The following is a 22,221-nucleotide window of genomic DNA, read 5'->3' on the forward strand; positions in this document are numbered from 1 at the left end:
GCTGGGAGCAAGGCCAGCTCACCCCTGCGCCTTTCTGGGCCCCACCTTTGCTTCTGGGGGTCCCCCTCTGCCCTCCCAGCTCCTCCCTCCATGGGAAACAGGGCAGCTCCTGGGGTGCACCTGAGGAGGGCCAGGTACCCGGAAGCCTGTCTCCCTGCCCCATCCGTCCCCGATCCGCACAAGGCCTCCTGACCTGGAGGCAGGTGGGGGCTGCCCAGGCAGCCCAGAGCCCGGGCTCGGCCCACCCCTGCCTCCTGCTCCCGGGAAGGCCAGGCCGAGGCCCTTTCCTCTCTGAGTCCTGGTCTCCTCCTTCGGGGCCAGGGGCCCCTCCTTGGTGTGACGGGCTTTATAAACTCGTGAGCCGGGCTTGTGCGGGAGCCGCCGTGTTGGCGATGATACCCTGGGCCCTCCGTGGGGCGGGCCTTCTGCCTCAGTGTCCCTAGGGAGATGTTTCGGCAGGTAGCCTGGGCTAGGAGCCAAGGTCTGGGTGGAGATGGAGCCAGCCGGACCCCCAGCCAGCATAGTGGGCGGGAGACCCGACCTTAGCCTGCCAGGCCCTCAGCCGGGTCTGCTGGGGCAGGGGTGGGGGGCTGCACCCTCCCAATTGCCGAGAGGCAGCCTGTTAGCCTGCGGTGTGGCCTCAGACCTGTTTCCCAACCTGGGCAGGAGGGTAAGGATGCCCTCTGAAGGTCCCTGCCTGCTGCTTGCTGGTGGGAAAGACCTCCAGCGCGCCCTGAGGCCTCTGACCCAGGGGCCCAGCCACGGGCATCTTATGCCATCTAGTGGGGACAGGGGGAACTTAAGGGGGCCCTGGGCCCGGCAGCAGAGCCACCCAGCAGAGACTGCAGCCTCCTGGGCAGCAGGCAGTACACGGAGAGGCGAGGGCCCTGGGAGACACTCCAGTGACTGCTTCTGGTGGAGGAAATGAAGGGAGGCTTCATGGAGGAGGCACTACCAAAGCGAAGGATGACAGCCCAGACAGAAGTGGAGAAAGAGCCCAGCAAAACAGGCAAAACTCACAGACATAGGTAGGGGAGCAAAATGCCATGTGCTGGCAGGAGCGTGTGACCCGTGCCGTGCATGGACACACACCAGGTGACACCAGGTGGGTGTGTGGAAGGTCACACTGCAGCCCCTCCCAGCTAGAATTACAGGAAAGGCGTGCCTGGAAAGAATGGTTGTTCCCTGGCCCTTTCCCCCCACCTTCATTGCCGGAACCAGAGGTGCTGGAAGAATCCACGGGGGTCCAACCTGGTGGACCTGCGGCTGCTTCCGGAGGAGGAGAATGCCGGCCAGCCTTCCTGCACAGCTCCTACCTTCTCCCTACTCTCCCACCATGTCCTCTAGCACCACCTCCCAAAAAGGGGACGTCCATCTCCTCTGCCTCCGCTGGGATCACTCTGCCTCCCTCCCTGCAGTGGATGAAGGGAGAGCCAGGACGTAGGTCTTCCTTCCTCTTCTGCCCCTTCCTGACAGTTCTCCCTTCTCCCCAGCCCCGGCCACACATATGGGCCCTCCTCTGGGGCAGGACCAGCCAGCCATGCCCCCCACACCTTGGCGGCTGGCCCAGCCATCCTTCCATTCGTTCACAGAGGGCTAAGCTCTTGGGCCCCTCCTTTCCCCTCCCCCAATCCTATCAGCACCCCACATCCCCTGGGTGCCCCGGCCTCTTGGGTCCTTGTCCTCTTCATGACCAATGACCTCCTCCTCCGCCTCAGCCACCCATCCTCCAAGTCCACCGCCAGTAAGGTCGTGACTTTGGCAGCTCCCTTTGGAACGTCCCTTCCCTTGACCACCACCTCCTGTGCCTCCCCACCCCACTGCCATGGTTCTTCATTCGTGGAGTCCCTGCCCTTCACCGTCAGCCTCCTCTTCTCCTGGGCCAGCTTGGGTCTTGTAGCCAGACCCAGCGGCCCCGTAGATGCTCAGCTCCTGCAGCTCCGCCCTGCACCCAGCGCCGGTGTTCCCACTTGGCTGGGTCATTCCCATCAGCACCCAAGCCATTCCCTTAGCCCCCTCCTTAAGTAAGCTCCCCTGGAAGCTTAGCTCCAGCCCATTGCTCTGCTCCTCTGTGTGTTTATAAAACTCCACCGGCCTTGCCCACACTCACCATTTCCCCTTAACCTGTTTCCTCCTGCCCTCTCCGATCAGGTTTCTACCTGGCCGTACTGCCAGAACTCACTGGCACAGACAGCCAAGGCTGCCAGGGCCGCCAAGTTCCCGAACCCCAGGGCCCCCTCCCAGGTCCCCGGCCTCTCCCACCCCAGTGGCCACGTCTTTGCCCCCCAACTACCCACGAGGGACGCCTGGTGGGCAGTCCTTGGCTCTCTCCACACCCTGTCCCTGGGGCCTGCTCCACACCTGGAGCAGTGGGAAAGCACTTCTCACTCTGGTGCTAAGTTTGCAGCTCTACTCTGCCCACTCCCTTGGACCCGGCCTTGCAGATCCATGTGTCCATTTGCCATTCCCACCAGCCTGCCTCAGAGGCATCTCGACTTTGATGTGGACAAATGAATCTCCATCCCTTCTGTGACCATCACACCAAAACACATCACCTGAATTTAATCCTGAGGAAACTCCAGACACACCCAGATTGAATGGGAGTCTACAGAATAACTGACCTGTACTCTTCAAGAGGGTCAAGGTCATGCAAAACAAGGAATGACTGAGAAACTTTCTCAGACTGAAGGAGACTAGAGACAAGATGACAAGATAGGTGCAACACATGATCTTGGTCCAGGAAAAGGACATTAGTGGAGCAATTGACAAAATTTGAAGGTGGCCTACAGATGAGTTAGTCATGTGTGTCAATGTTCGTTCCCTGGTTTTGATCACTATACTGTGGTTGTTTAAGATGTGAACATTTGGGAACGCTGGGAGAAGTGTAAATGGAAGTTCTTCGTATTCTTTCTTTTCGTTTCCTGGCTGCTGAAACAAACACAGCGAGACAGGAATTTATGAGCGCACAGTTTCAGAGGCTAGACGGCTTCCTTCCTTGGGGCAGGTACCTTCTGGCTGGCCGGCAATCTTTGGGGTTCTTTGGCTTTTCCATCACAGGGCAATGCATGTGGCAGTATCTTCATTCTCTTCTGTGTTTGGACTTCCAGCTCCTGGGTTCCACTGATTTCCGGCTTCTTGCTTCTCCACATGGTTTCTCCGTGTCCGGTTTCCTTTGCTTATGAGGACTTGGGCCACATTGGACTAGGGCCCAGCCTCGCTCAGTTTGGGCCCACCTTAACTAGTAACATCTTCAAGCCTCCTGTTTACAAATGGGCTCACACCCCAGCACCAGGGTTGGGACCTGAACATGCCTTTTGTGCGGGGACGCGATTTGCTATTTTTGCAAGTTTGAAATGATTTCAATATAAAAAGTTAAAATTGTAATATATATACATATAAATATATTTAGAAAAAAAGGAGACTCCACTCCCTAATACCCCACAGCCAAACCTCCATCTCTCAGGAAATGACAGTTGTTGGGCCCAAAACCTCCGGGTCTTCCGTGACTCCCTACCTTCTTACACCTCACATTCAACTCTCGAGCAAGTTGTATTGATTCAATTTCCCAAAGATGCCCGAATCCTGCGCCTCTCTCCACCCCTCTCCCCTCAGCACCTTCACTGGGACGAAAGCCTCAGGCTGGCCTCCTGGCTCCTGCCCCCACAATTTCTTCTCCTCTCTGTGGCCTGGAGCACCCCACCTCTCACTTCAAATGAGTGCCTCACGGGGCCTGGTCCTGCTCACCTCTCCCCAGGTTCCCGGGGCTGGCTCTCGGCCCAATGCCGCCACCTTTCTGCTCCTGAGCTGCTCGAGTCTTTCCCTCCGCCTGGCACACTCTTACCCCGGGCTTTTTTTTTTTTTGAGGAACCTCTAATATTAATTTAACGATGAAGGTTTCTGCATCTTACACCATCCTAAACTGTGGTAAATCAGATATGGAAGAATACTATCAAAATATTGTTAAAAAGAAATAATAAACTCTTGGGTGATGCTATCTTCCCCAGCCCAGAGTGCCTAGTGTGTTCAAAACCTGTGTTCTGAAAGCAGCATGCAGCTGTCACTGTAAAAGTTCCCTGTTTTGACACAGGAATTCCACCTTTCATCCCCTTTAAAATGGATGCACACAGCAGAGTTCTTGCCTAGGCTCAAAACTGAGTTCTCTTCCCATCTTTTTTTTTTTTTTAAGATTTATTTATTTAATTCGCCCCCTCCCCCGGTTGGCTGTTCTCTGTGTCTATTTGCCGTGTCTTGTTTCTTTGTCCGCTTCTGTTGTCGTCAGCGGCATGGGAAGTGTGGGCGGCGCCATTCCTGGGCAGGCTGCACTTTTTTTCGTGCTGGGCATCTCTCCTTACGGGGTGCACTCCTTGCGCATGGGGCTCCCCTACATGGGGGACACCCCTGCATGGCAGGGCACTCCTTGCGCGCATCAGCACTGCGCATGGGCCAGCTGCACACGGGTCAAGGAGGCCCGGGGTTTGAACTGCGGACCTCCCATGTGGTAGACAGACGCCCTAACCACCGGGCCAAGTCCGTTTCCCTCTTCCCATCATTTTAATAGTCTTTTAGGCAAGTCCTCTAACAAGTATACCAACAAGTTACCTCAAATAACCGCCTCCCACCCCCTGCCATCCCTATTTGCTGCTGGTCCACATTCCCTTCCCCCTTTCCTCTGCTGTCAGCACTGGTATCTTTGCTTGCACTTGAAAGGGCTGTAATGGCAGGTTCCTGTGGTTCTTGAGGCCTCCACTCAATGTCATCTCCTCTGGGAGGCTTTCCCGGATTTTCTTGCAGGCCTTCCCCAGCCCCCATTTCAGCATCATGTGGGTTTCCTTGCCGGCACTCTTCTCTCTCTTGTGTCCCCTTGCCCCCAGTTGACTGTAAATGCATGAAATTCTGGACCGGGCCTGGCTCTGGAGAGTTCTAGCTATGTTGGGCCCATCGTAGCTGTGTGGATAAACCAGTGGCTGGTGCCCTGGCTGGTGGGAGCACCCCTGGGGTCCTTCCCTCCCTCGCTCTGGGAGTTGTCCAGCTCCTGAGGGCAGCCCATGACACCTCACCTCTCCTCCCAAGGCCTCTCCCAGGGACCAGGCAGCTCCTGCTGGCTCTGGCCTCTGCCAGAGGCATCTCCAGAATTCCAAGACTGTCTCCAGAATGCCGGGCCTGTCTGGGGCACAGGTGCGGAGGCTGGAAGGTGGCTGGGTGGAGCAAGGACAGCTGCTGGCAGGCCGGCTGGCGCCCGGGTGCTGGTGGCAGCTGTCCCTCCTGCTGACACCTCCACATCCTTGCACAACCCCCCTTCCCCACCGCAGGCCAGCATCACTGTCCTGACCGCCGCTCCAGCCTGCGTGTCCCTTACCGGGCTGGGAGCCAGCAGGCCTCAGGCCTCAATTCTCTGTCAGGGAAGGATATTGGGTCACAGGAGGAACCTTCCCTGGGGGTGCAGAGGCACTAGAAATGGCATCCATTTGGGCCTGGGCCATCAGACAGAGCCCTCAACTGGGAGCAGGAGGGCTCGGTTCTCCCCTAGACTCCTGTGATGACCTTGACAGGTGCCTGAGGCTCTCTGGGCCACAGGGTCCCCACCTGTCAAATGAGCCATGGGAAGCAGAGGAGACTCCAGGTCCCCTCAGTCCCTGGAGGCAATGCTGCTGGGAGGAGGTCCACGTGAATAGGTAAGTGGACTAGAGCTGTGGCCCCCACCAGTGTGGACAGGCAGCCAGGATTGCGGTGCCACGCGGCGCCCAGAGCCCAGTGGCCCCAGCCACCTGCTCTCCTCAAGGAGAGGACTGCTAGCTCACAGGCTGGCTACCGGCAGAATGGCACCCTGAGCTTGTTAAAGTGCAGAGTCCTGGGCCGCCATAGACCGTGGTCACCAATCGCTGGGCATTAGCAGCTCCAGAAAGCAGCCAGCGGGACATGGTCGATTCCAGCCCCTCCTGCAGAAGATGGTGTGGACAGCTGGCTAGGGCAGGGCCCTGAACCTCGATGGGGAAGGAAACGGTCGTCAGGGCAGGAGTGGACCCTGGCACACCAGCGCCAGACACCAGACTCCAGGAGCAAGGTTTTATTTGCACTCCCCAGGACAGGGCTGGGGGACAGGGGTCGGGGAGGGCCAGGGTGGAGGACACACTCGGGCCCTGGGCAGCCCATTCTCAGCCCAGGGCCCGGCTGGAGGGGTCAGGGGTCGGCACAGGCCGCTCTGAGAGGAGAGCATCTACTCCACACCCTTCATGAACTCCAGGAACTCTGTGGAGAGAGGGGCCCGTGTGGGTCAGAGCTGGGAGCTGGGCAGGGTCCGAGGGCAAGGGGATGCAGCGCCCCCACTCACCGTCGTAGTCGATGCGGCCGTCGTTGTTCTTGTCACCGTCCTTCATGAGCTCCTCAATGTCGTCCTCCGTGATGGTCTCACCGGTAGCCTGCAGCATTATCTTCAGCTCCTCCAGGTCGATGTAGCCGTCTGCATTCCTGCAGGGAGGGCACGGGGCGCTCAGAGCCCAGGGCAGGGCCGGGGAGAGGGGAGCAGGCACCGCCCAGGGGCAGGGCAGGGGGCCCTGGGAAGTGGGCATCCTACTGCCTCATGGCACAGACTGAGAGTCTGAGGCCCCGAGGTCACTGGGCCTGGAACCTGAGACAGCCCCCTTTTCCCAGCTCTGCCGGGGTTGGGGTCAGAGGTCGGGGGTGACATACTCACTTGTCAAACATGCGGAAGAGGTCGGACAGCTCCTCCTCAGACTTCCCTTTGCTGTCGTCCTTCATGCACCGAACCATCATGACCAGGAACTCATCAAAGTCCACCGTGCCGCTGCCTGGGGGTGGGCAGTGCACCATCAGAGAGAGACAGTGACACTTGACCCTGGGGCTCTCACTGCATCTGCACACCAACAGTGTGAGGCGAGTGCGGGCATTATGCCCAATCTATGGACGAGACGACTGAGGCTCGAGAGGCTAAACGTCTCCTTCAGTGGCACGGAGCAGGTAAGTGGCCGAGCCAGGATTCCAGCCAGGGTGCTGGGGCTGTGTGCAAGGCCAGGGCCGGGCAGGGCAGAGGGGCTCACCGTCCTCATCCACCTCGTCGATCATCTCCTGCAGCTCCTCGGGCGTGGGGTTCTGGCCCAGCATCCTCATCACCTTGCCCAGCTCCTTGGTGCTGATGCAGCCATCCTCGGCACCCAGCACGAAGATGTCAAAGGCAGCCTTGAACTCTGTCCGATGGGGGGTGGGGCTCAGCAGCCAGGACCCCGAAGACCAGATCCTTGGAGCCACCTCCCGACCTGCCCACCTCCCACGAGACCTCTGAGGTCGCAGCAAGAATGGCTCCCGCCTCAGGCCTGGGATCTTCTCTGGTTGGGGGGGTCCCCACACTCCCTCAGCCCAGCCCTGCTGGGCTCCCACGCGTGAGTCGGGGGCACTCACCATTTTTCTGTTCTTCTGTCAGTTGCTCTACCTAGAGAGGAGACAGGGGCTCAGGACCCAGATTTAGGCCTCAGCGCCATCGAGGAAACAAAGCAATGCCACGGTGGGAAGACTGAAGCCCGAGGAGGGGTGCTTTCCCAGGTCACAGGGCCCCAGTCCTCCCTTCTCACCCCCAAAGCCTTTCGGTGACCCAGCTGGCCTCACTGAGGCTGAGCCCGGGGCCAAGATGACAGGTGGGTGCCCCCCAGGGGCAAGGTGACCCTGGGTAACAATAGTCAGTGGCCACTCAGGCCCCTCTCAGCCCCCCTGCTGAAACCCAAGCCGGGTGGCCTGGGGGACAGCTGTCCCTCAGGCTGGGACAATAAAACCAGTGTGGGGGTTAGGCAAAGCCACCCACTGTAACCTGACCAGGGTGGCCACTGGGCTATTTTTAACTGGGCACAAAGTTAAACCTGGTGATTGTTCTGGGGACTCTGGCATGCAGGGGGTGGGGCAGCCTTATCTGGCCCCCTGGCCTGCCAGTGCCGCCTCAGGAGCCAAAATTAGTCCCCAGCCCCACCAGGCCTTGTATGGGCACTGGGTGGAGGGCTGCCTCCCCCCAGCCTCCATGGACTCCCCAGGAGGGCAGGGATGCCTCCAGAGCCAGCTGCAGCCCCTCCCTGACCAGGAGTGGGGCCGGGCCTAGGGGCTGAGGGCCAGGTTCCCTTGGGGCTAGCCTGCTATGCCAGGGTGTCCTTGTCTCCAGGGTGGGGGGAGGTCAGCACCCCCAGGGAGGAAGCAGCACCAAAGCCCCTCAGTGGCCCCAGGAAGTTGCAGGGACTTGGGGAGTCCACTCCCTAGGCCTTCCTTCTCACCCTCACCCCCAGTTCTCTGTTCCTCTCACCCTGGCTCTCTCCCAAGTCCAATCCTTCCCTGCCTCAAACTTTAAAGCCCCTTCCTCAGTCCAAGGTTGGCCTCAACTCCTCTGGCATCCTCCAAACATCTTCAGGCAGCCATGGGGCTAGAGTGGTGGGGGACTGTGAATGTGCAAGAGGCAGAAAGTGATGGACAGAAAAGGGGGAGGGGCAGGGAGTCAGGGACAGACGACTCAGAGAGACAGCTCGGAAGGAACAAAGAGGAGAGAGACTGAGAAAGACAAACATTCAGAAACCGGAGACGCACATGAGAGAGATGTGGCTGAGACCCAGTGACAAAGACCACAGAAACTTGGAGACAGAGGCTGGGACAGATGCTAAAAGCTACGACCTCCTCTGCCAACACTGACAGTTCCTCTCTAGACCCTGAGCCCCTGTCCCACCATGCCAGGCCCTGTCCCCCGGAGGACGTGGGCTGAAGGTATGTGGGCCCTCTCAGGGGATCCACCACTTCCCTGGGGCGTCCTTGCCAAGCGAGCCAAGTGAGCCCCCGACAGGTCTGCCCACCCCAGTCCTGCTCTGAGCCAAGCGAGCCCCCGGCTGCCCACCCCGGTCCTGCCCAGGCCTGTTCCTCACCGCGGCCTTGTAGATATCATCCATGCTGGCGGCTCACAGGGCAGGCTGCTGGGGTTGCCAGCAGGCCTCGGCTTAAATAGCCCTGCCTCGCTGCATTCCCGCCGGCCTGGCCCAGCCCACCCCTGCCTGCAGCATCCTCCACCCCCTCCCCCGGCCCCGGTGAGCTCAGGCTGGCCAGAGTCCCTCTGTCCTCCGCCCAGCGCGGGGAGTGGACGAAGGGGTGCAAGGACCAGACCTCTTTCCTTTTGTCCTCCTTAGGGCTCAAGCAAGGAGAGGGTGCTGTGGGGCCAGTTCATAACCTCTAGGAGGAAATCAGGAGTCCAGGAGAGGACTGGGACTTCGAGCTGCATGCCATGCCACTACACACAGCTGCTCAACCTCCTACCCAGTCTTTGGGAGATGGGCACTATTACCAGAGAACGAAACTGGCACCCAGAGGGTTGGTGACTTGCCCAAGGTCTGGCTGACTTGGCAGCCTCTTCCTCAGACCAAACCTCTCTGGAGTGGGGGGCAGTATGCAAAGAGAGGCGGGAGTGTCAGGGCCTGCCAAGAGCAGCCTTGAAGGCCAAGGTCAGAATACGGAGCTAAGGAGCTGGTGGAGGAGGGTGTTGTTGACCACTGAGGGCAGGATGCCTGGGTCCCTTCAGCCAGGGGTGCCAGAGGAGCCACGCCCCAGGGCTCCTTTCTCTCCAGACAGAGCAGTATTGACCTTGGGCTTGGGGCTGCGACACTCAGTCTTTCAACAAACGCATACCTACAGATGCCCCCCCCACCCCCCACCCCCACCCCGCTGGCCAGGCTCTCTCCCTCCTCACCTTTCCGCTGGCTTACAGCCTCCCTCTTCTAGGTCTCAGGTTAGGGCTCCTTCCCTGGGAATGCACTCCCCTCATTCAAGCAGTGTAGCTCCTGGGTTAGGGCCCCACCTGTCTCCCCTCATTGTGAACCCTGGTATGGGGGTCGTGTGCCCAATGGCCAGCACATATCCCTTTTCACTCAAAGCCCCTTGTTCACCACAGCAGCTCCCTGCCTGCAAGGCAAGGGAAGCGTGGACTAACCCACTCAGTTCTCCCAGCACCCCACGTGCCAGCGGAGATCCCGGGGCCTCCGAGGGGTTATCAGCTGGCCCCACGCCACCCTCTCCTTGCTCGAGCTCGAAGCTCGCATCTCCCCTTCAATCCCTCCTCCTAGCAGGAATGACCCCAACAGCCAGGTGACTGTCTCCCTTTTTTTTCCGGAGAAGGAAACTGAGGCCAAACGAAGCGTGTTGCTTCGGGCAACACCGGGGACGTGGAGCCAAGATCCTCCTCCCTTCCCGGGGACTGAGGGGCGAAGCCCAGCACTGTCCCCGCCCCGGAGCTCGGTTGCTCCCTCAGCGGCAAAGGCGGCGCGCAGCTTACGCAGCTTACGCAACTGGGCGGGGCCGCGCGGCCTGTGCACGCGCGCCGCGGGCGGCCGAGGTCCCTCGCTCGGGAGAGGCGGGGCGAGGGCGCGAGGAGGCGGTGGGCCCAAGATGGCGGCGCGGCGCGCAGAGGGGGCGGGGGGCGGCGGCGGCCGGGGGGCGGTGGGACGCTGACCCCGCCCCCTGCCGCCGCTCTCTGCGCCCGGCGGCGTTGGCTGAGCCCGGAACATGGCGGCGGCGGTGGCGCGCGGCTTCGGGTCCGAGCGGGAGGCCGAGCCGGCCAAGGAGGCGCGCGTCGTGGGCTCCGAGCTCGTGGACACGTACACGGTGTGCTGGGGGCGCGGGCGCCCGAATCAGGGGTGACGCCTGGAACCCGGAGCCGGAGTCCGGGGGATCGAGGGGGCGGCCTGGGCTCCGCGGGCCGGGGAGGAGGGGGTGGAGAGGTCTGCGGTGGTGAGGAGGGGGCCTGGGGCCTTGGGAGCTGGAGAAGGGGTCTAGGCCCACAGGTCCTGGAGGAAGGTCCTGGGGCGGGAGCCGGGGAGCGAGGTTGAGGAGGGAGTACGCGATCGGGAAAGGACGCCCGGGTTGGGGGAAGCCTGGTCCTGAGAGGGGTTTGGGGAGGAGCCAGGTGGAGAGGGTTTGGAGAGGGGAATCACTGATGGATGGAATCCCGGCAAGGAGTCTGGGCTCCGCAGGCTGCGAAGGACGGGGGGCGGGGCCCCGAGCTGGGGACTAGGATGGGGTGGACATCTGTGCCGAGAGGGCCCCGGGGTCGGGCCGAGTCGGGAGTGGGATAAGGGGTGGGGCCCACGAGTGCGGGAATCGGGCACTCAGGGCTGGAGCGTAGGACCCAGAAGCCTTAGGAGGCTTCATCGCTTAGGACTGCAGGGCGAGGCGTCGCAGCAAGTAGCCCACGGCCACTCTTCAAGGCTCTGGGGGAGAGAGAGGACAGGAAAAGCCGGGGTGATCCAGACTGCAGTAGGTTGGGGGCGCCTCCTGGTGAGCCGTCTGGCAGGGACTGGCCCTGGGTGGGGGCTCAGTGAGCACCTCCCAGCCACCAGCCCTTTGTTCCCTGAGGCTGGGGGGTGGGAGGGGGACCTTGGCTTTGCCCGTGCCCCACCCCGATGGCCCTAGTCCTCACCCCCTCGCCGGGGCCATTACTCTGGCTCTTTCCCGCCTCCTGGGCGCAGGGGGAGCTAAGCTGCCCTACTAGGAAGAAGGCCTGGGGCGGATCCCAGAGCAACAGGCTGCAGTCCCAGAGCAATGCCTGCTCCTCTGGGCTGGAGGCTTTGGCAGAGTTGACTATTTTCATCGCCTCCTTCCCTGCTTGCTGTTTAGAGGGGCAGGAAAGTAGGACCAGGGCCTGGTCCAGGTAGCAGGGGAGGTCAGCCCTGGTTCTGGTGGGGCTGAGCCGCTCCTCTGGGTACCTGTGGGGCGGGACCGCCAGTCATCTCTCTCAGGCTGTGCTGAGTTGAGTATTATCAACATATCTACCTTTTGATGAACATCTGTGTGTCAGGCCCTGGACAAAGCACTTTGTGTGCATTACCTTATTTGATCCATAAACCTCCCAGATTTTAAGGTGGGAGAGCTGAGGCCCAGAGAGGTTAAGTCACTTGCTCACAATCCCATCCCATAGCCAAGAAATGGCAGAATTAAGTTTGATTTTGGGTTGTTTTTTTTTTTTGGTGAGGTACCAGGGCTGGGGAATTGAGCTCAGGACCTCATATGTGGGAAACAGAGCTCAACCACTGATCCACATCGGCTCCAGAATTAGGTTTTGAACCCAGGCCCCTTGACTTCAAGGCCATACCCTTAACTCCTAAGCCGTATTGTTTCCGATTAGGACTTGCTTGCCCATCACTTTTTAATGCCTTTCTCCTGGCTCAGCAGCAGAACCAGCTGAAAAGGTTGGGAAAGGACTTCCTTCCAGGATGTAGTCAGGTCAGGGCACCTGGAAAGAAGTAGAGTGAGACACTGACCCACTAGACCTGGCCCTGTACTTCCTCCCTTGGAAGGGGTAGCCTTGCCTGCAGCTCAGGTTAGTTCGGGCTTTGAATTACCAGGAGGCAGGAAGTAAAAAAGTAATGAGGTAGTTGACAAGGTAGGCTCACCTTTTCCATTCCTCACTGATGAACAAGCCACAGCCTTATCCCATATGCCTGTCAGACCTAGTTCTTGGGCCGTGGATGAGGCTGAGAGGGGACCCTGCTGCTCAGCCAGGCTCAGGTGTGAGGGCAAGGGCAGCCTGATCTCAGCCACAGGGTCTGGGCACCCTGTAGCTCTCGATGCAGGGGAGGGGAGGCTCCTTGCAGCTGGCTGGCTGCCTTTGCCACAAGGACTGTTGGCTTTCCTTTTAGGTTTACATCATTCAGGTCACTGATGGCAGCCACGAGTGGACAGTCAAGCACCGCTACAGTGACTTCCATGACCTGCATGAAAAGGTAACCCTTAGGAGCTGGGGGTCTGTGTCTCCAGGGCCCAGAGATTTTTAGGCCAAGGTCCCATTGTGCCACACGTTAGTTTTAGGGCAAAACAGGCTCAACGCCTATAATTCTTTAATAAATCAGTTTATTCATGTAACTGACAGAACAGCTGGTGAATCCCAGGAGTTTGACACCGGCATCAGACAGTCTGGGAAGAGCATATAGAAACTTCCTATGAAGTCCTAGCTTGGAGAGATGCAAGGACAGTTTCCTGGGGAGGGGGCAGGTTTGAACTTGTTCCACAGACAGCTATTCTAGAGCTTGTTTGTAATATGGGGCTGTGACTTCCTTACTCTTTACTTTTGGAGAGAACTGCCTTCCTTTAGGTCGTTTGCAACATGAAGGTTTTAAGGTTGCGCCACTGCCTTAATTGCTTTGCACTGGTGGTTTGGAAAAGATGGGGGTTTTATGGGCCCAGAGAGGTGTTACTTTTTCTGAATGCCTCCAAAGTCTCCACATAGAGTTCTTTGTCTGGAATTTTGTTTCTTATATAATCAAATTTGTAGAGACCAAATCTCAGGTGCACAATTGGATCACTAATCCTGGTAATGCTGCTGAGAGGGGCTGTGGGAGGTTATTTTTTTTTAATACTTTATTTTTTTTAATTTATTTCTCTCCCCTCTCCCCACCCCCTGTTGTCTGCTCTCTGTGTCCATTTGCTGTGTGTCCTTCTGTGTCCTCTTGCATTCTTGTCAGTGGTACCAGGAATCTGTGTCTCTTTTTGTTGCATCCTCTTGCTGCATCAGCTCTCTGTGTGTGCAGCACCACTCCTGGGCAGGCTTCATTTTTTTTTGCATGCAGCGGCTCTCCTTGCGGGGCACACTCCTGGCACATGGGGCTCCCCTATATGGGGGACACCCCTGCATGGCAGGGCACTCCTTGCGCGCATCAGCACTGTGCATGGGCCAGCTCACCACACGGGTCAGGAGGCCCTGGGTTTGAACCCTGGACTCTCCATATGGTAGGCGGACGCTCTATCAGTTGAGCCAAATCTGCTTCCCAGCTGTGGGAGTTTTGATGAGCGCCCGTCCTAGGCTGTTTGTCTCAGTTTGCCTCCTGGTCTTTGACTGACCTGCTTATGTTTTCTTACAGCTTGTTGCAGAGAAGAAGATTGATAAAAATCTGCTTCCCCCTAAAAAGATAATTGGGAAAAATTCAAGAAGCTTGGTGGAGAAGAGGGAGAAGGATCTGGAGGTCTATCTCCAGACGCTCCTGGCAACCTTCCCTGGTGTGGCCCCCAGGGTGCTGGCCCACTTCTTGCATTTTCACTTCTATGTAAGTTCCTTGGGGAGCGGGGGGGGGGGGGGGGGGGGGGGCGTTCTCCTCCATTCCCAAACCCACAGCTGCCAAAACCTGAGGCTGCAAGCCAGTATTATAAACCGCAGCTTTGAGGAGAGGTGGCACGGAGCTTGCCCCAGGGGTTGGAAGATGAAGGAACATCACCCTGGTCGGGGACAGGGTGTGGACAGAGGCAGCTCCTGGACAGATTTGCCTTAAATTAGACTGTGCCCTAGAGAGGTTTTCCTCTACCCCAGGGCATTTTGTGTCACACCGACAGCCTGCAGGTGTGTAAGCTCCCTTTCCATCCAAATGGATGGGGAATGATTAGAAGGAGCTGACACCTGGTGTAGAATAGTTTTGAGTTTTTGGTTGGCAACTCAAAACTAATTAAGGATCAGTCTATGGTGGCAGACTATTTCCCTCTTGGGAAACATTGGCAGTGCCCCCGCTGCCCGTGTCTGAGGCTGAGGGTAAGCACCCTCCTCCCATGGGAGTGTATTTTGTTGAGCAGCCATGTGCTTGCTTCTGGGTGGAGAGGCAGCTTTCATGGGCTGTGGGCAGCGGGATGAATTGTCAGGAAACTCAAGGAGGGCAGTTTGGTTGTGTGAAACAGAAGCGTAAAGACGTATATTTTTATTCAATTGTTTTGTTTTTTTAAATTGTTTATATTTTCAGTTATTAAATGTGCAAAGTAAAGTTCAAATCAAAACAAAAAACAGCTAGCAGTTCTCTTTTTCGGAATTGGTCCTAAGGGGAAATAATCAGGCCACTGCAAAAAGGATATAGGTACAAAGGCAGTATTCCAGGATTGTTTATAGGAGCAAGATGCTGAAGACATTGCAAATGTCCCATAGGGGGAGCTCAGACAAATCAGAAGGGTGTAGCCACGCAGCTGAGTAGTGTGCTGCCGGGAAATGGATGGCGTCACTGTGGATGTGATGACATGGGAAAAATAACTGTTGTTATATGGAAAAAGCAGGTTATGAAACAATATGCAGTGTGGTCCCATTTTTTCTTCTCATTTTAAAAATAATTTATTGAAGTATATCATCCAACATGAGCATGCATAAGCAATAAGCGTATAGTAAAAATTGTGAACTTAACAAAATAAACGTACATTTCATTATACAGGGCTTTCATATATCACTCTACTACAATATGGCCCCATTTTTATTTTTAAAATGTTTTTATGGCTATATTTGCTTGGGAAACTTCTTAAAGGTTATATACCAATATGCTAGGAGTCCTTATCACCAGGTGAGAGATTTCCAGATCATTTACATTGTCCCTTTACGTGAGTGTGATAGAGATAGGAAAGAATCCCCCACTCCCTTTCCAGGCTCACCTTTTAGGAAGGAACCTGTGAGTTATGGTCTTAGAGTTCGGCACTGTTTAAAATAGAACCTTCTTAAAGTGTAAACAGCTGAACCTTTCTTGGACCGCTCAACAGAGCCTGGAAATCTGGTGACCACAAATGGCATAATGCCTTTAAGCTTGGAGGGGCCACGTGGGAAAAAAGGTGGTATTTACAAATGGAGTGTGTTTATATTCTTTAGATTTTATTTGGCATATGTCAGCAACTAAGTAGTTAGCAACAGTTTCCTGTTGTAAACATTTTTTTTTTCAACATTTTCTTTCCTTACATGAGAAAACAGATCTATCCCTTATGCAAGTCTTTCAACTGTCCTTTATTGGTTAGTATTTTAAGAAATATTGCATCTTAAGACAGCTTTGATTTGCAATTAAAGGATGAAACTTGATAAGCCGCCCTTTGAAAGCCTAATTCCTTGCTTGAGATCGGGGCCTTTGAGAAGGGGCGGTCTCTCTGGCTGCCTCGGGTTTGCCCAGCCCTGAGCAGGGAGCACCTGGGTTACACTTTTGAGACAGTTTGTTAGAGTTTCTCAGCACAGCGCAGTTGACATTTGGGGGGGATAATCTGTTCTGGGGCGCTGTCCTGTGCAGTGCAGGATGTTTAGCAGCATCCCTGGCCTCTTTTCTACTGGATGCCAGTAGCACCCCCCCAGGTGTGACAATCAGAAATGTTTCCAAACGAAATAGTCCCCCCTTGAGAACCACTGAATTAGAGCGTCCAATGGGTTTGAACCAACAGGACCTGAAAAGTTTGCCAGCCTCTTCTGCAGACTAGGAGCTCTCTAGGGAATGTTTCTCTTAACCTTTGTCCCATCAGTGCCTTCTTTGAAATTGTTCCAGATAGGTTTCACCTCTTGTGGAGCTGACATGGGACAGGATGGACCCAGAGAACTCTGTTTGATCATGGTGTTGATTAGTTTAATTTTTCATTTTAATTGCAATAGAATTCATATATCTGAAAATCCATACTTTTTAAATGATTTTTAGAATAGTCACAAAGTTTGTGCAAATAACACCACTATGTTGGGTAGGGATGTCTAATGGTGGACGTGGGAGACAGGCAGAGCCGAGTTCTTCTCGCAGTCCTGCTGCCTCCCGACAGCTCGTTTAGGTCAGCCATTTAAGCTCTCTGCTTCCCACTTTCCTCTCCTGGGAGGTGGAGAGTGGTGGTTGGGGGCCCTTGCGAGGACTGCGGAGTCCGTACAGAAGGTAAAGTGCTTGGAACACACCTGGCAGGGGCTCACCAGATGGCAGCCAGTCCTGCTAAGGGCAGGCTCTCAGTTCTCTCAAAAGTGGTATTTGTAGCATTTTCTTATTTTAAGGCCAGTTGGCCAGAACAAAGAGGCTTTTTGCAATTTGGAAGCAGGGGTGGTGATTGAACAGTTGCCATTTTCTCTCAGACTTAGCATCCAATTTATTTCTGTAATTTCTTTTAGTTTCAAAGTATTGAGGCTGCAAATGATAATTTTTTTCAAGCTTGCTTACACTCTTGGAGCTGTCTTCAGTTAAAATTTAGATTTCACTCCCTCAGTGGGGAATTTTTGCTGAATCATACATAATATACCTAACTCCTGCTAGACTGCCTCATCGTTAGACAAGGATCTCCAACCCTTAAAGCTTGCATCTAAATCACACACCCGGGTGCTGGCCTCAGTGGCATGTGAGTGATTTCCTTGTTAATGTCCTGCTGGCGAGCACACCTGCCCAAGCACGCGCCTGGCAGAAGCACGGGGGGGGGCTGGCCTGGGGTTTTAAGCCAAACACAGGTGAACGTGTTGTGGGTGCATCTGGTCAGGGAGCTCCACTTACAGACCTGCTTCATCAGAGTGTGAGCTGCAGAGCTCCGGCCTAAGCAATGGGTGGTGCCTTTTGCAAAGTGCTGTAGCAGATATCCCAGGCAGGCAGCGGGTGGAGGACCTGACCCCTGCTCCGCGGCACATTTGGGGGTATGGTATGTTACAGTTTTTAAGCATAACCAATAATGTCCATACTTTTTAAAAAGGATATTTCAAGTCAGACATTTGTGGCACCCCCAAAGCACTTCTGGGGACCTTGTTTTGTTTTGATTTTTAATTTTACTTATTTTTTATTAGAAGAGTTAGAGGCGTACAAAAAGCCATGCAGAAAACACAGAGTTCTCATGTACCCCCCTCCCATGCACCTACACAGCTTTCCCTGTTATTATTTCTTGGTATTATTGTGGTACCTTTGTTACAGTTGAGGAAACATTATTATAATTATACTATTAACTGCAGTCCATAGTTTACATTAGGGTTCACCGTTTGTGCTGTATGGTCCTATGATTTTAAAAATTTCATTCTGGTAGCATATACAACCTAAAATTTCCTTTGTAAACCACGTGCTAATATACGATTCAGTGGAGTAACATTCACAGTGTTGTGCTTCTGTCCCCACCGTCCCTTACCACAACTTCTCCATCACTCTAAGCAGGAACTTTACCGTTAAGCCTGCTCCTCGTTCTCCACCCCTTCCCTGGCCCCTGTGACAGTAGTCTAGTTTCTGACTCTGAATTTGCTTATTCTTGTTTCACGTCTGTGGGATATACAGAATTTGCCCTCTTAGTATCTGGTGTTTCACTGAAATGTCTTCAGGGTTCATCCATGTTGCCCCGTGTATCAGGCCTCCATTCCTCTCTACGGCTGAATCATGCTCTGGTGTATGTACGCCCCACGTTCTTTCCAGTCATTCACTGAGGGGTACTTGGGTTGCTTCCAGTCCCCTCAGCACAGGGGAGTGGGGGGTGCAGGGAGCCACCTTTCCCTGCAGGTGGCCTCCTGAGGGCATTGGGCCGCAGGCCTGTCGTCGCTCCAGGTGGGCTGAGGGGCGAGGGGGGTGGACTGCACACCTCTGCTCACCCGGTTGCCTCACCGGACTGCCACGTAGCCAGAGCGCGCTCCGAGGAGGCAAACAAGGCACCTCCCTGAGATTGTGCTCTAGATTGTGGGGCTGAGGCCCTTCCCTCTTCCTCCCAAGGTGAAGAGTCAGCCTGGGAAACCAAGTGGAAAGTGCCGCAACAGTGTGCCCTTCCCGTGGCCCCAAAGATCGAGAAACGGTTACTCAGCTTGCTTTTTAGATTTCTTACAAGTGGAAACTTGCCCTCTGCGCGGTGTGAGAGCCCTTGGCCCTTTCTTATCTCTCAGTTTTCTGAGACTTCTGGCTCCTGTCTCAAAGTAGGGCTGGTGTCCAGGGTCAGTTTTCTCTGTGTTCTTTCTGAGCTGACGCCAGTTGCCCGAGGGAACAGGACATTGAAAGTGAGGATTGTGAGGTACTGATCACGGGGCACAGAGCCCTAGTCCTGTGGGAGACGTTACGGGAGCCCCAGTGTCACTAACCCAGTGCCTGAGAGGCCCGGTAGCTACTTTGGGACTTGAGATGGGCACAGGGTTGGCAGCCCTTGGGACCTGCCTGTAGAACCCCTAAATCTGTATCTTTAACAGCCTGCCAGGCAAATATGCCTGCAGGGAGGATTGAAAAATGCTGATTTGTAGATACAACTTGGTGCTCAAAACCGTCTGTGGAGACATGAGCCTTTGGATCATTCCAAGTGCTTCCTTGTCTTCATTTCTTCACAGCTACCAAGGAAAATGTAAATGAATTAAATTTGTTACAGAACCGGAGTTGAACTTCGGAGTGAACCCGTAGCCTCTGTTCTCCCCTCTAGCTGGAACCCTTTGTCCTTCTGACGACCCTTTTACCTTTGGCCCTGCCTTCCTGCCAGATGCGAAGCCCCTTAAGTGGGGGATAATTTTGCTTACTTTGCACCCTTTGACTTTCTCTCCACCGAGGGGTGGAGTGTTTGTGTGGGGGGTGGATTCTCACACTATATATAAACTGAATTTCAAGAAGATTAAAGAAATAACATTTTAAAAAGATACCAGAAAGTACCAAAAGAAAATGAGAAGATTTTTATAATCTTGGCGGGGGGGGGCCCACAAAGGAAAAGAATCGCGGGTTCAACAACGGAAACTTTAAAATTTCTCTTATGTCAGGAATGCCGTCATGACAGAGGTAAGAGGCACCCAGAGCGTGGGAGAAAATATTTGCAGCTAAACCATCCATTACGTATAAAAGATAATAAGAAAGAGACAAACAACCAAAGAGAAAAACAGGAAGTGGACACTCTGTCCCCTGCAGCCTGGTGCCGTTGAGCGCCGTGAACCCGTGACTCGCACGTCCCGAAGGCTGAGACGTGCCTGGGAGCCGTGCGGGTGATTGTGCGGCCTCCATCTGGGCCTGTTTACGAAAAGGCCATCTGCCAGTGAGTTAGAGTTCTTACCTGCAGGACGCGGGGGCGTGAGGCTGAGGGCTTTGGGGGCCCTGCCAGCCTGGCTTACACCACCGCAGTGATGAGGCAATTGGTTGTGTGCGGAGGGTGAGGCCTCAGTGTGTGCACACTCGGGCTGAGTGGTCGAGAGTGGCGGTGCTGTGTTCTAGCTTGACGAGCCTGGAGAGTTACAGCCCCTCTCTCCCTTGCTCTGCTCATCTGTGAAACGGGCTTCAAGATAGGAGATGGCCTCTTCCTCACTTGGGGCACTGGGAGGATCGAGCCAATCCCTGCCAAACCCTCATACCCTTTCCCAGCACGGTAGTGGCTGGTAAGATTGGAGGCTGGCCCTTGTGGCGCCTCCTCGCATCTAAAAAGGGAATCCTCCTTTTCCACCTCATTCTCATGACCCTGGGACCAAATGTGCATTCCTTCCTGAGGCGCATTTGGAACTTCAGAGAAAGTGGAAATGGCCATTTGGAGAAGGTTGTTCTGGCAGGCCCTTCATCCCACCAGGTTGGTGGGGGGCCTCTTTCCAGAAGTAACGCTTCCTCTCTGCCACTCCCTCTCCTAGGGATTCCCAGGGCCAGTTTTAGGAGCTGCTGGCTTCCCAGCTGGTCCTTCACCCAGCCACGCTTTGCCAGCCTCCTGCCTGGGGACACTTAGCCAGTGTCCTGTGGACTTGAACTTGAGCATTAGTCCAGTGTCCAGGCTGCTTTAGAGAGATTCAGGTGTTCATATAAGAGGAAATACTTAATCTCCCTTTCTAAGTTCCTTGATTCATTGGAGGTTTACACTCCCCTCCATTTTGCTTAACTTTTTGGATTGGAGCTGGCATTGCAACAGCAGAAGGGATTTAGCAGGGAAGGTGTAAACCCTGGTGTTGGGTGTAGGTGGACTTTCTAACCATAGATTTTATTTTCTCTGTAGGAGGTAAATGGTATTACTGCAGCACTGGCCGAGGAGCTTTTTGAAAAAGGTATGTGGCCAGGGGTCCCTGAAAGACTGAGCACAATTTTCCCAGCCCTGCTAGGTGGCCAGGGGCCTGGGGTGGTACAGGGCTGTCTGTCGAGCTGTGCTAGGTGAGCCCCCAGCCAGGGCCCAACTTGCTGGGGTTACCCAAATCCCTGGAACGGTTCCACAGTCGAGCTTGCCTGCACTGCAGGAAGGCAGGTGTGAGGGGCTCTTGAGTCCTTGGGGCTGGGGTTACCCCCAGGCTCAGGATCCATTCCAAAGCCCTGTGATGGGGCTCTGGATGGTGGGTGGCGTGGTGCCCTCTTGCACCTCGTTTGTCCTTACCTGGATGGGTTCAGGCAGCAGATAGAAGCTGGCTTTGGGTTCTGGCTCTGCCAGAGAGTGTACTAACTCGTTAACATGTACTGAGTGCTTCCCGTGGCCCAGCCTGTGCTTGAGGGAGCTTGGCTGGAAGGTGCAAAACTGGGACCGAATGCCAGGCTGTCTGCCTCAGACCCCGTGCCTGCTGGGGGCTGACTTGAGGACGCCCACGTTTCAGAGGTTGCTGAGCGGGTCTGTGGCCCACAGTGCTGCTCCTCACCGGCCTCAGCCCCGCCCGGTGCCTCAGATCTTGACACAAACCTGTCTCCTCAGGGAGTCTCCTCAGCCACACGTTCCCAGGGCCGCAGTGCCGTGCAAAGTGGCCAGGTGGGCAGCCCTCCTGGCCACATGGTGGGGCTGGGGCTGGGCGCTCACCTCACAGGGCGTGGCTGTTGCAGGAGAACAGCTCCTGGGGGCTGGCGAGGTCTTTGCCATCGGGCCCCTGCAGCTCTATGCGGTCACCGAGCAGCTGCAGCAGGGAAAGCCCACGTGCGCCAGTGGGGATGCCAAGACCGACCTTGGGCACATCCTGGACTTCACCTGTCGCCTTAAGTACCTTAAGGTAAAGCCACAGCAGCGCAGCCATGGGGAGCCGCTTGGTCAGTGGGCTTGGTCACTGGCAGGCAGTGTGTGAGAAGGACCCTTTATGGGGCCATTGGGGAAGGCCCGGGCGTCTTGCCTGAGGAAGGCCCCTTGGCTCTTCTTGGCACTGCGTTGCTGCCAGTGAGCACCAGGGGGCGGCCGTCTCCTGCATCCTGTGAGCAGGCTTTGACTGTAGAAGTGGCAAGTGGGGGTGCATGTTCACTTGGCCTCACCTAGCTAAGCAGAGCTTCAAATTGGGAACATGGAGAGCGAGTGGTTGCTGCAGCATCCGTCATTCAAGTCGTATTTGTGGCTGCAGGTTTCTGGCACAGAAGGACCTTTTGGGACCAGCAACATTCGGGAGCAGCTCCTGCCTTTCGATCTCTCGATATTCAAGTCTCTTCATCAGGTGGAGGTAAGGCTTGCAGGCAGGGCCGAGCCCAGCCCAGGCATCAGTTTGCTCAGCAGTGGTTTAGTTGTAAGGCACAGTTGCTTTGGCACTTGGCGCTGTGCGGCAGATCCCAACTAGATGAGTCAGGTCCCATCAGCCAGAGGAAGGAGCCCCTGCTGTTCTCAGCT

The 22,221-nt window shown here is 55.6% G+C and overlaps 2 protein-coding genes across 2 annotated transcripts in view; one reads left to right on the forward strand and one right to left on the reverse strand.

Moving 5' to 3' along the window:
* Nucleotides 1–6,049: 6,049 nt before the first annotated feature.
* On the reverse strand, nt 6,050–9,182 carry TNNC1 (troponin C1, slow skeletal and cardiac type). The gene is made up of 6 exons (XM_058288149.2): nt 8,904–9,182; nt 7,414–7,444; nt 7,056–7,202; nt 6,692–6,806; nt 6,329–6,465; nt 6,050–6,246 (listed from the first exon to the last, which is right to left on the reverse strand). Exons 1-6 carry the CDS (start codon nt 8,925–8,927, stop codon nt 6,215–6,217), a joined length of 486 nt encoding a protein of 161 aa, XP_058144132.1. The 5' UTR covers nt 8,928–9,182; the 3' UTR covers nt 6,050–6,214.
* A 1,279-nt stretch (nt 9,183–10,461) lies between these two features.
* Nucleotides 10,462–22,221, forward strand: part of NISCH (nischarin) — a 31,210-nt gene continuing 19,450 nt past the window's right edge. Inside the window, 6 exon segments of the mRNA XM_058288150.2 lie at nt 10,462–10,629; nt 12,663–12,746; nt 13,881–14,063; nt 20,656–20,704; nt 21,459–21,622; nt 21,962–22,057. Of these exon segments, the coding sequence (XP_058144133.1) occupies nt 10,531–10,629; nt 12,663–12,746; nt 13,881–14,063; nt 20,656–20,704; nt 21,459–21,622; nt 21,962–22,057 (675 nt within the window). The 5' untranslated portion in view covers nt 10,462–10,530.

Source organism: Dasypus novemcinctus, chromosome 26 (genome assembly GCF_030445035.2).
Source record: "Dasypus novemcinctus isolate mDasNov1 chromosome 26, mDasNov1.1.hap2, whole genome shotgun sequence".
Taxonomy (NCBI): Eukaryota; Metazoa; Chordata; class Mammalia; order Cingulata; family Dasypodidae; genus Dasypus; species Dasypus novemcinctus.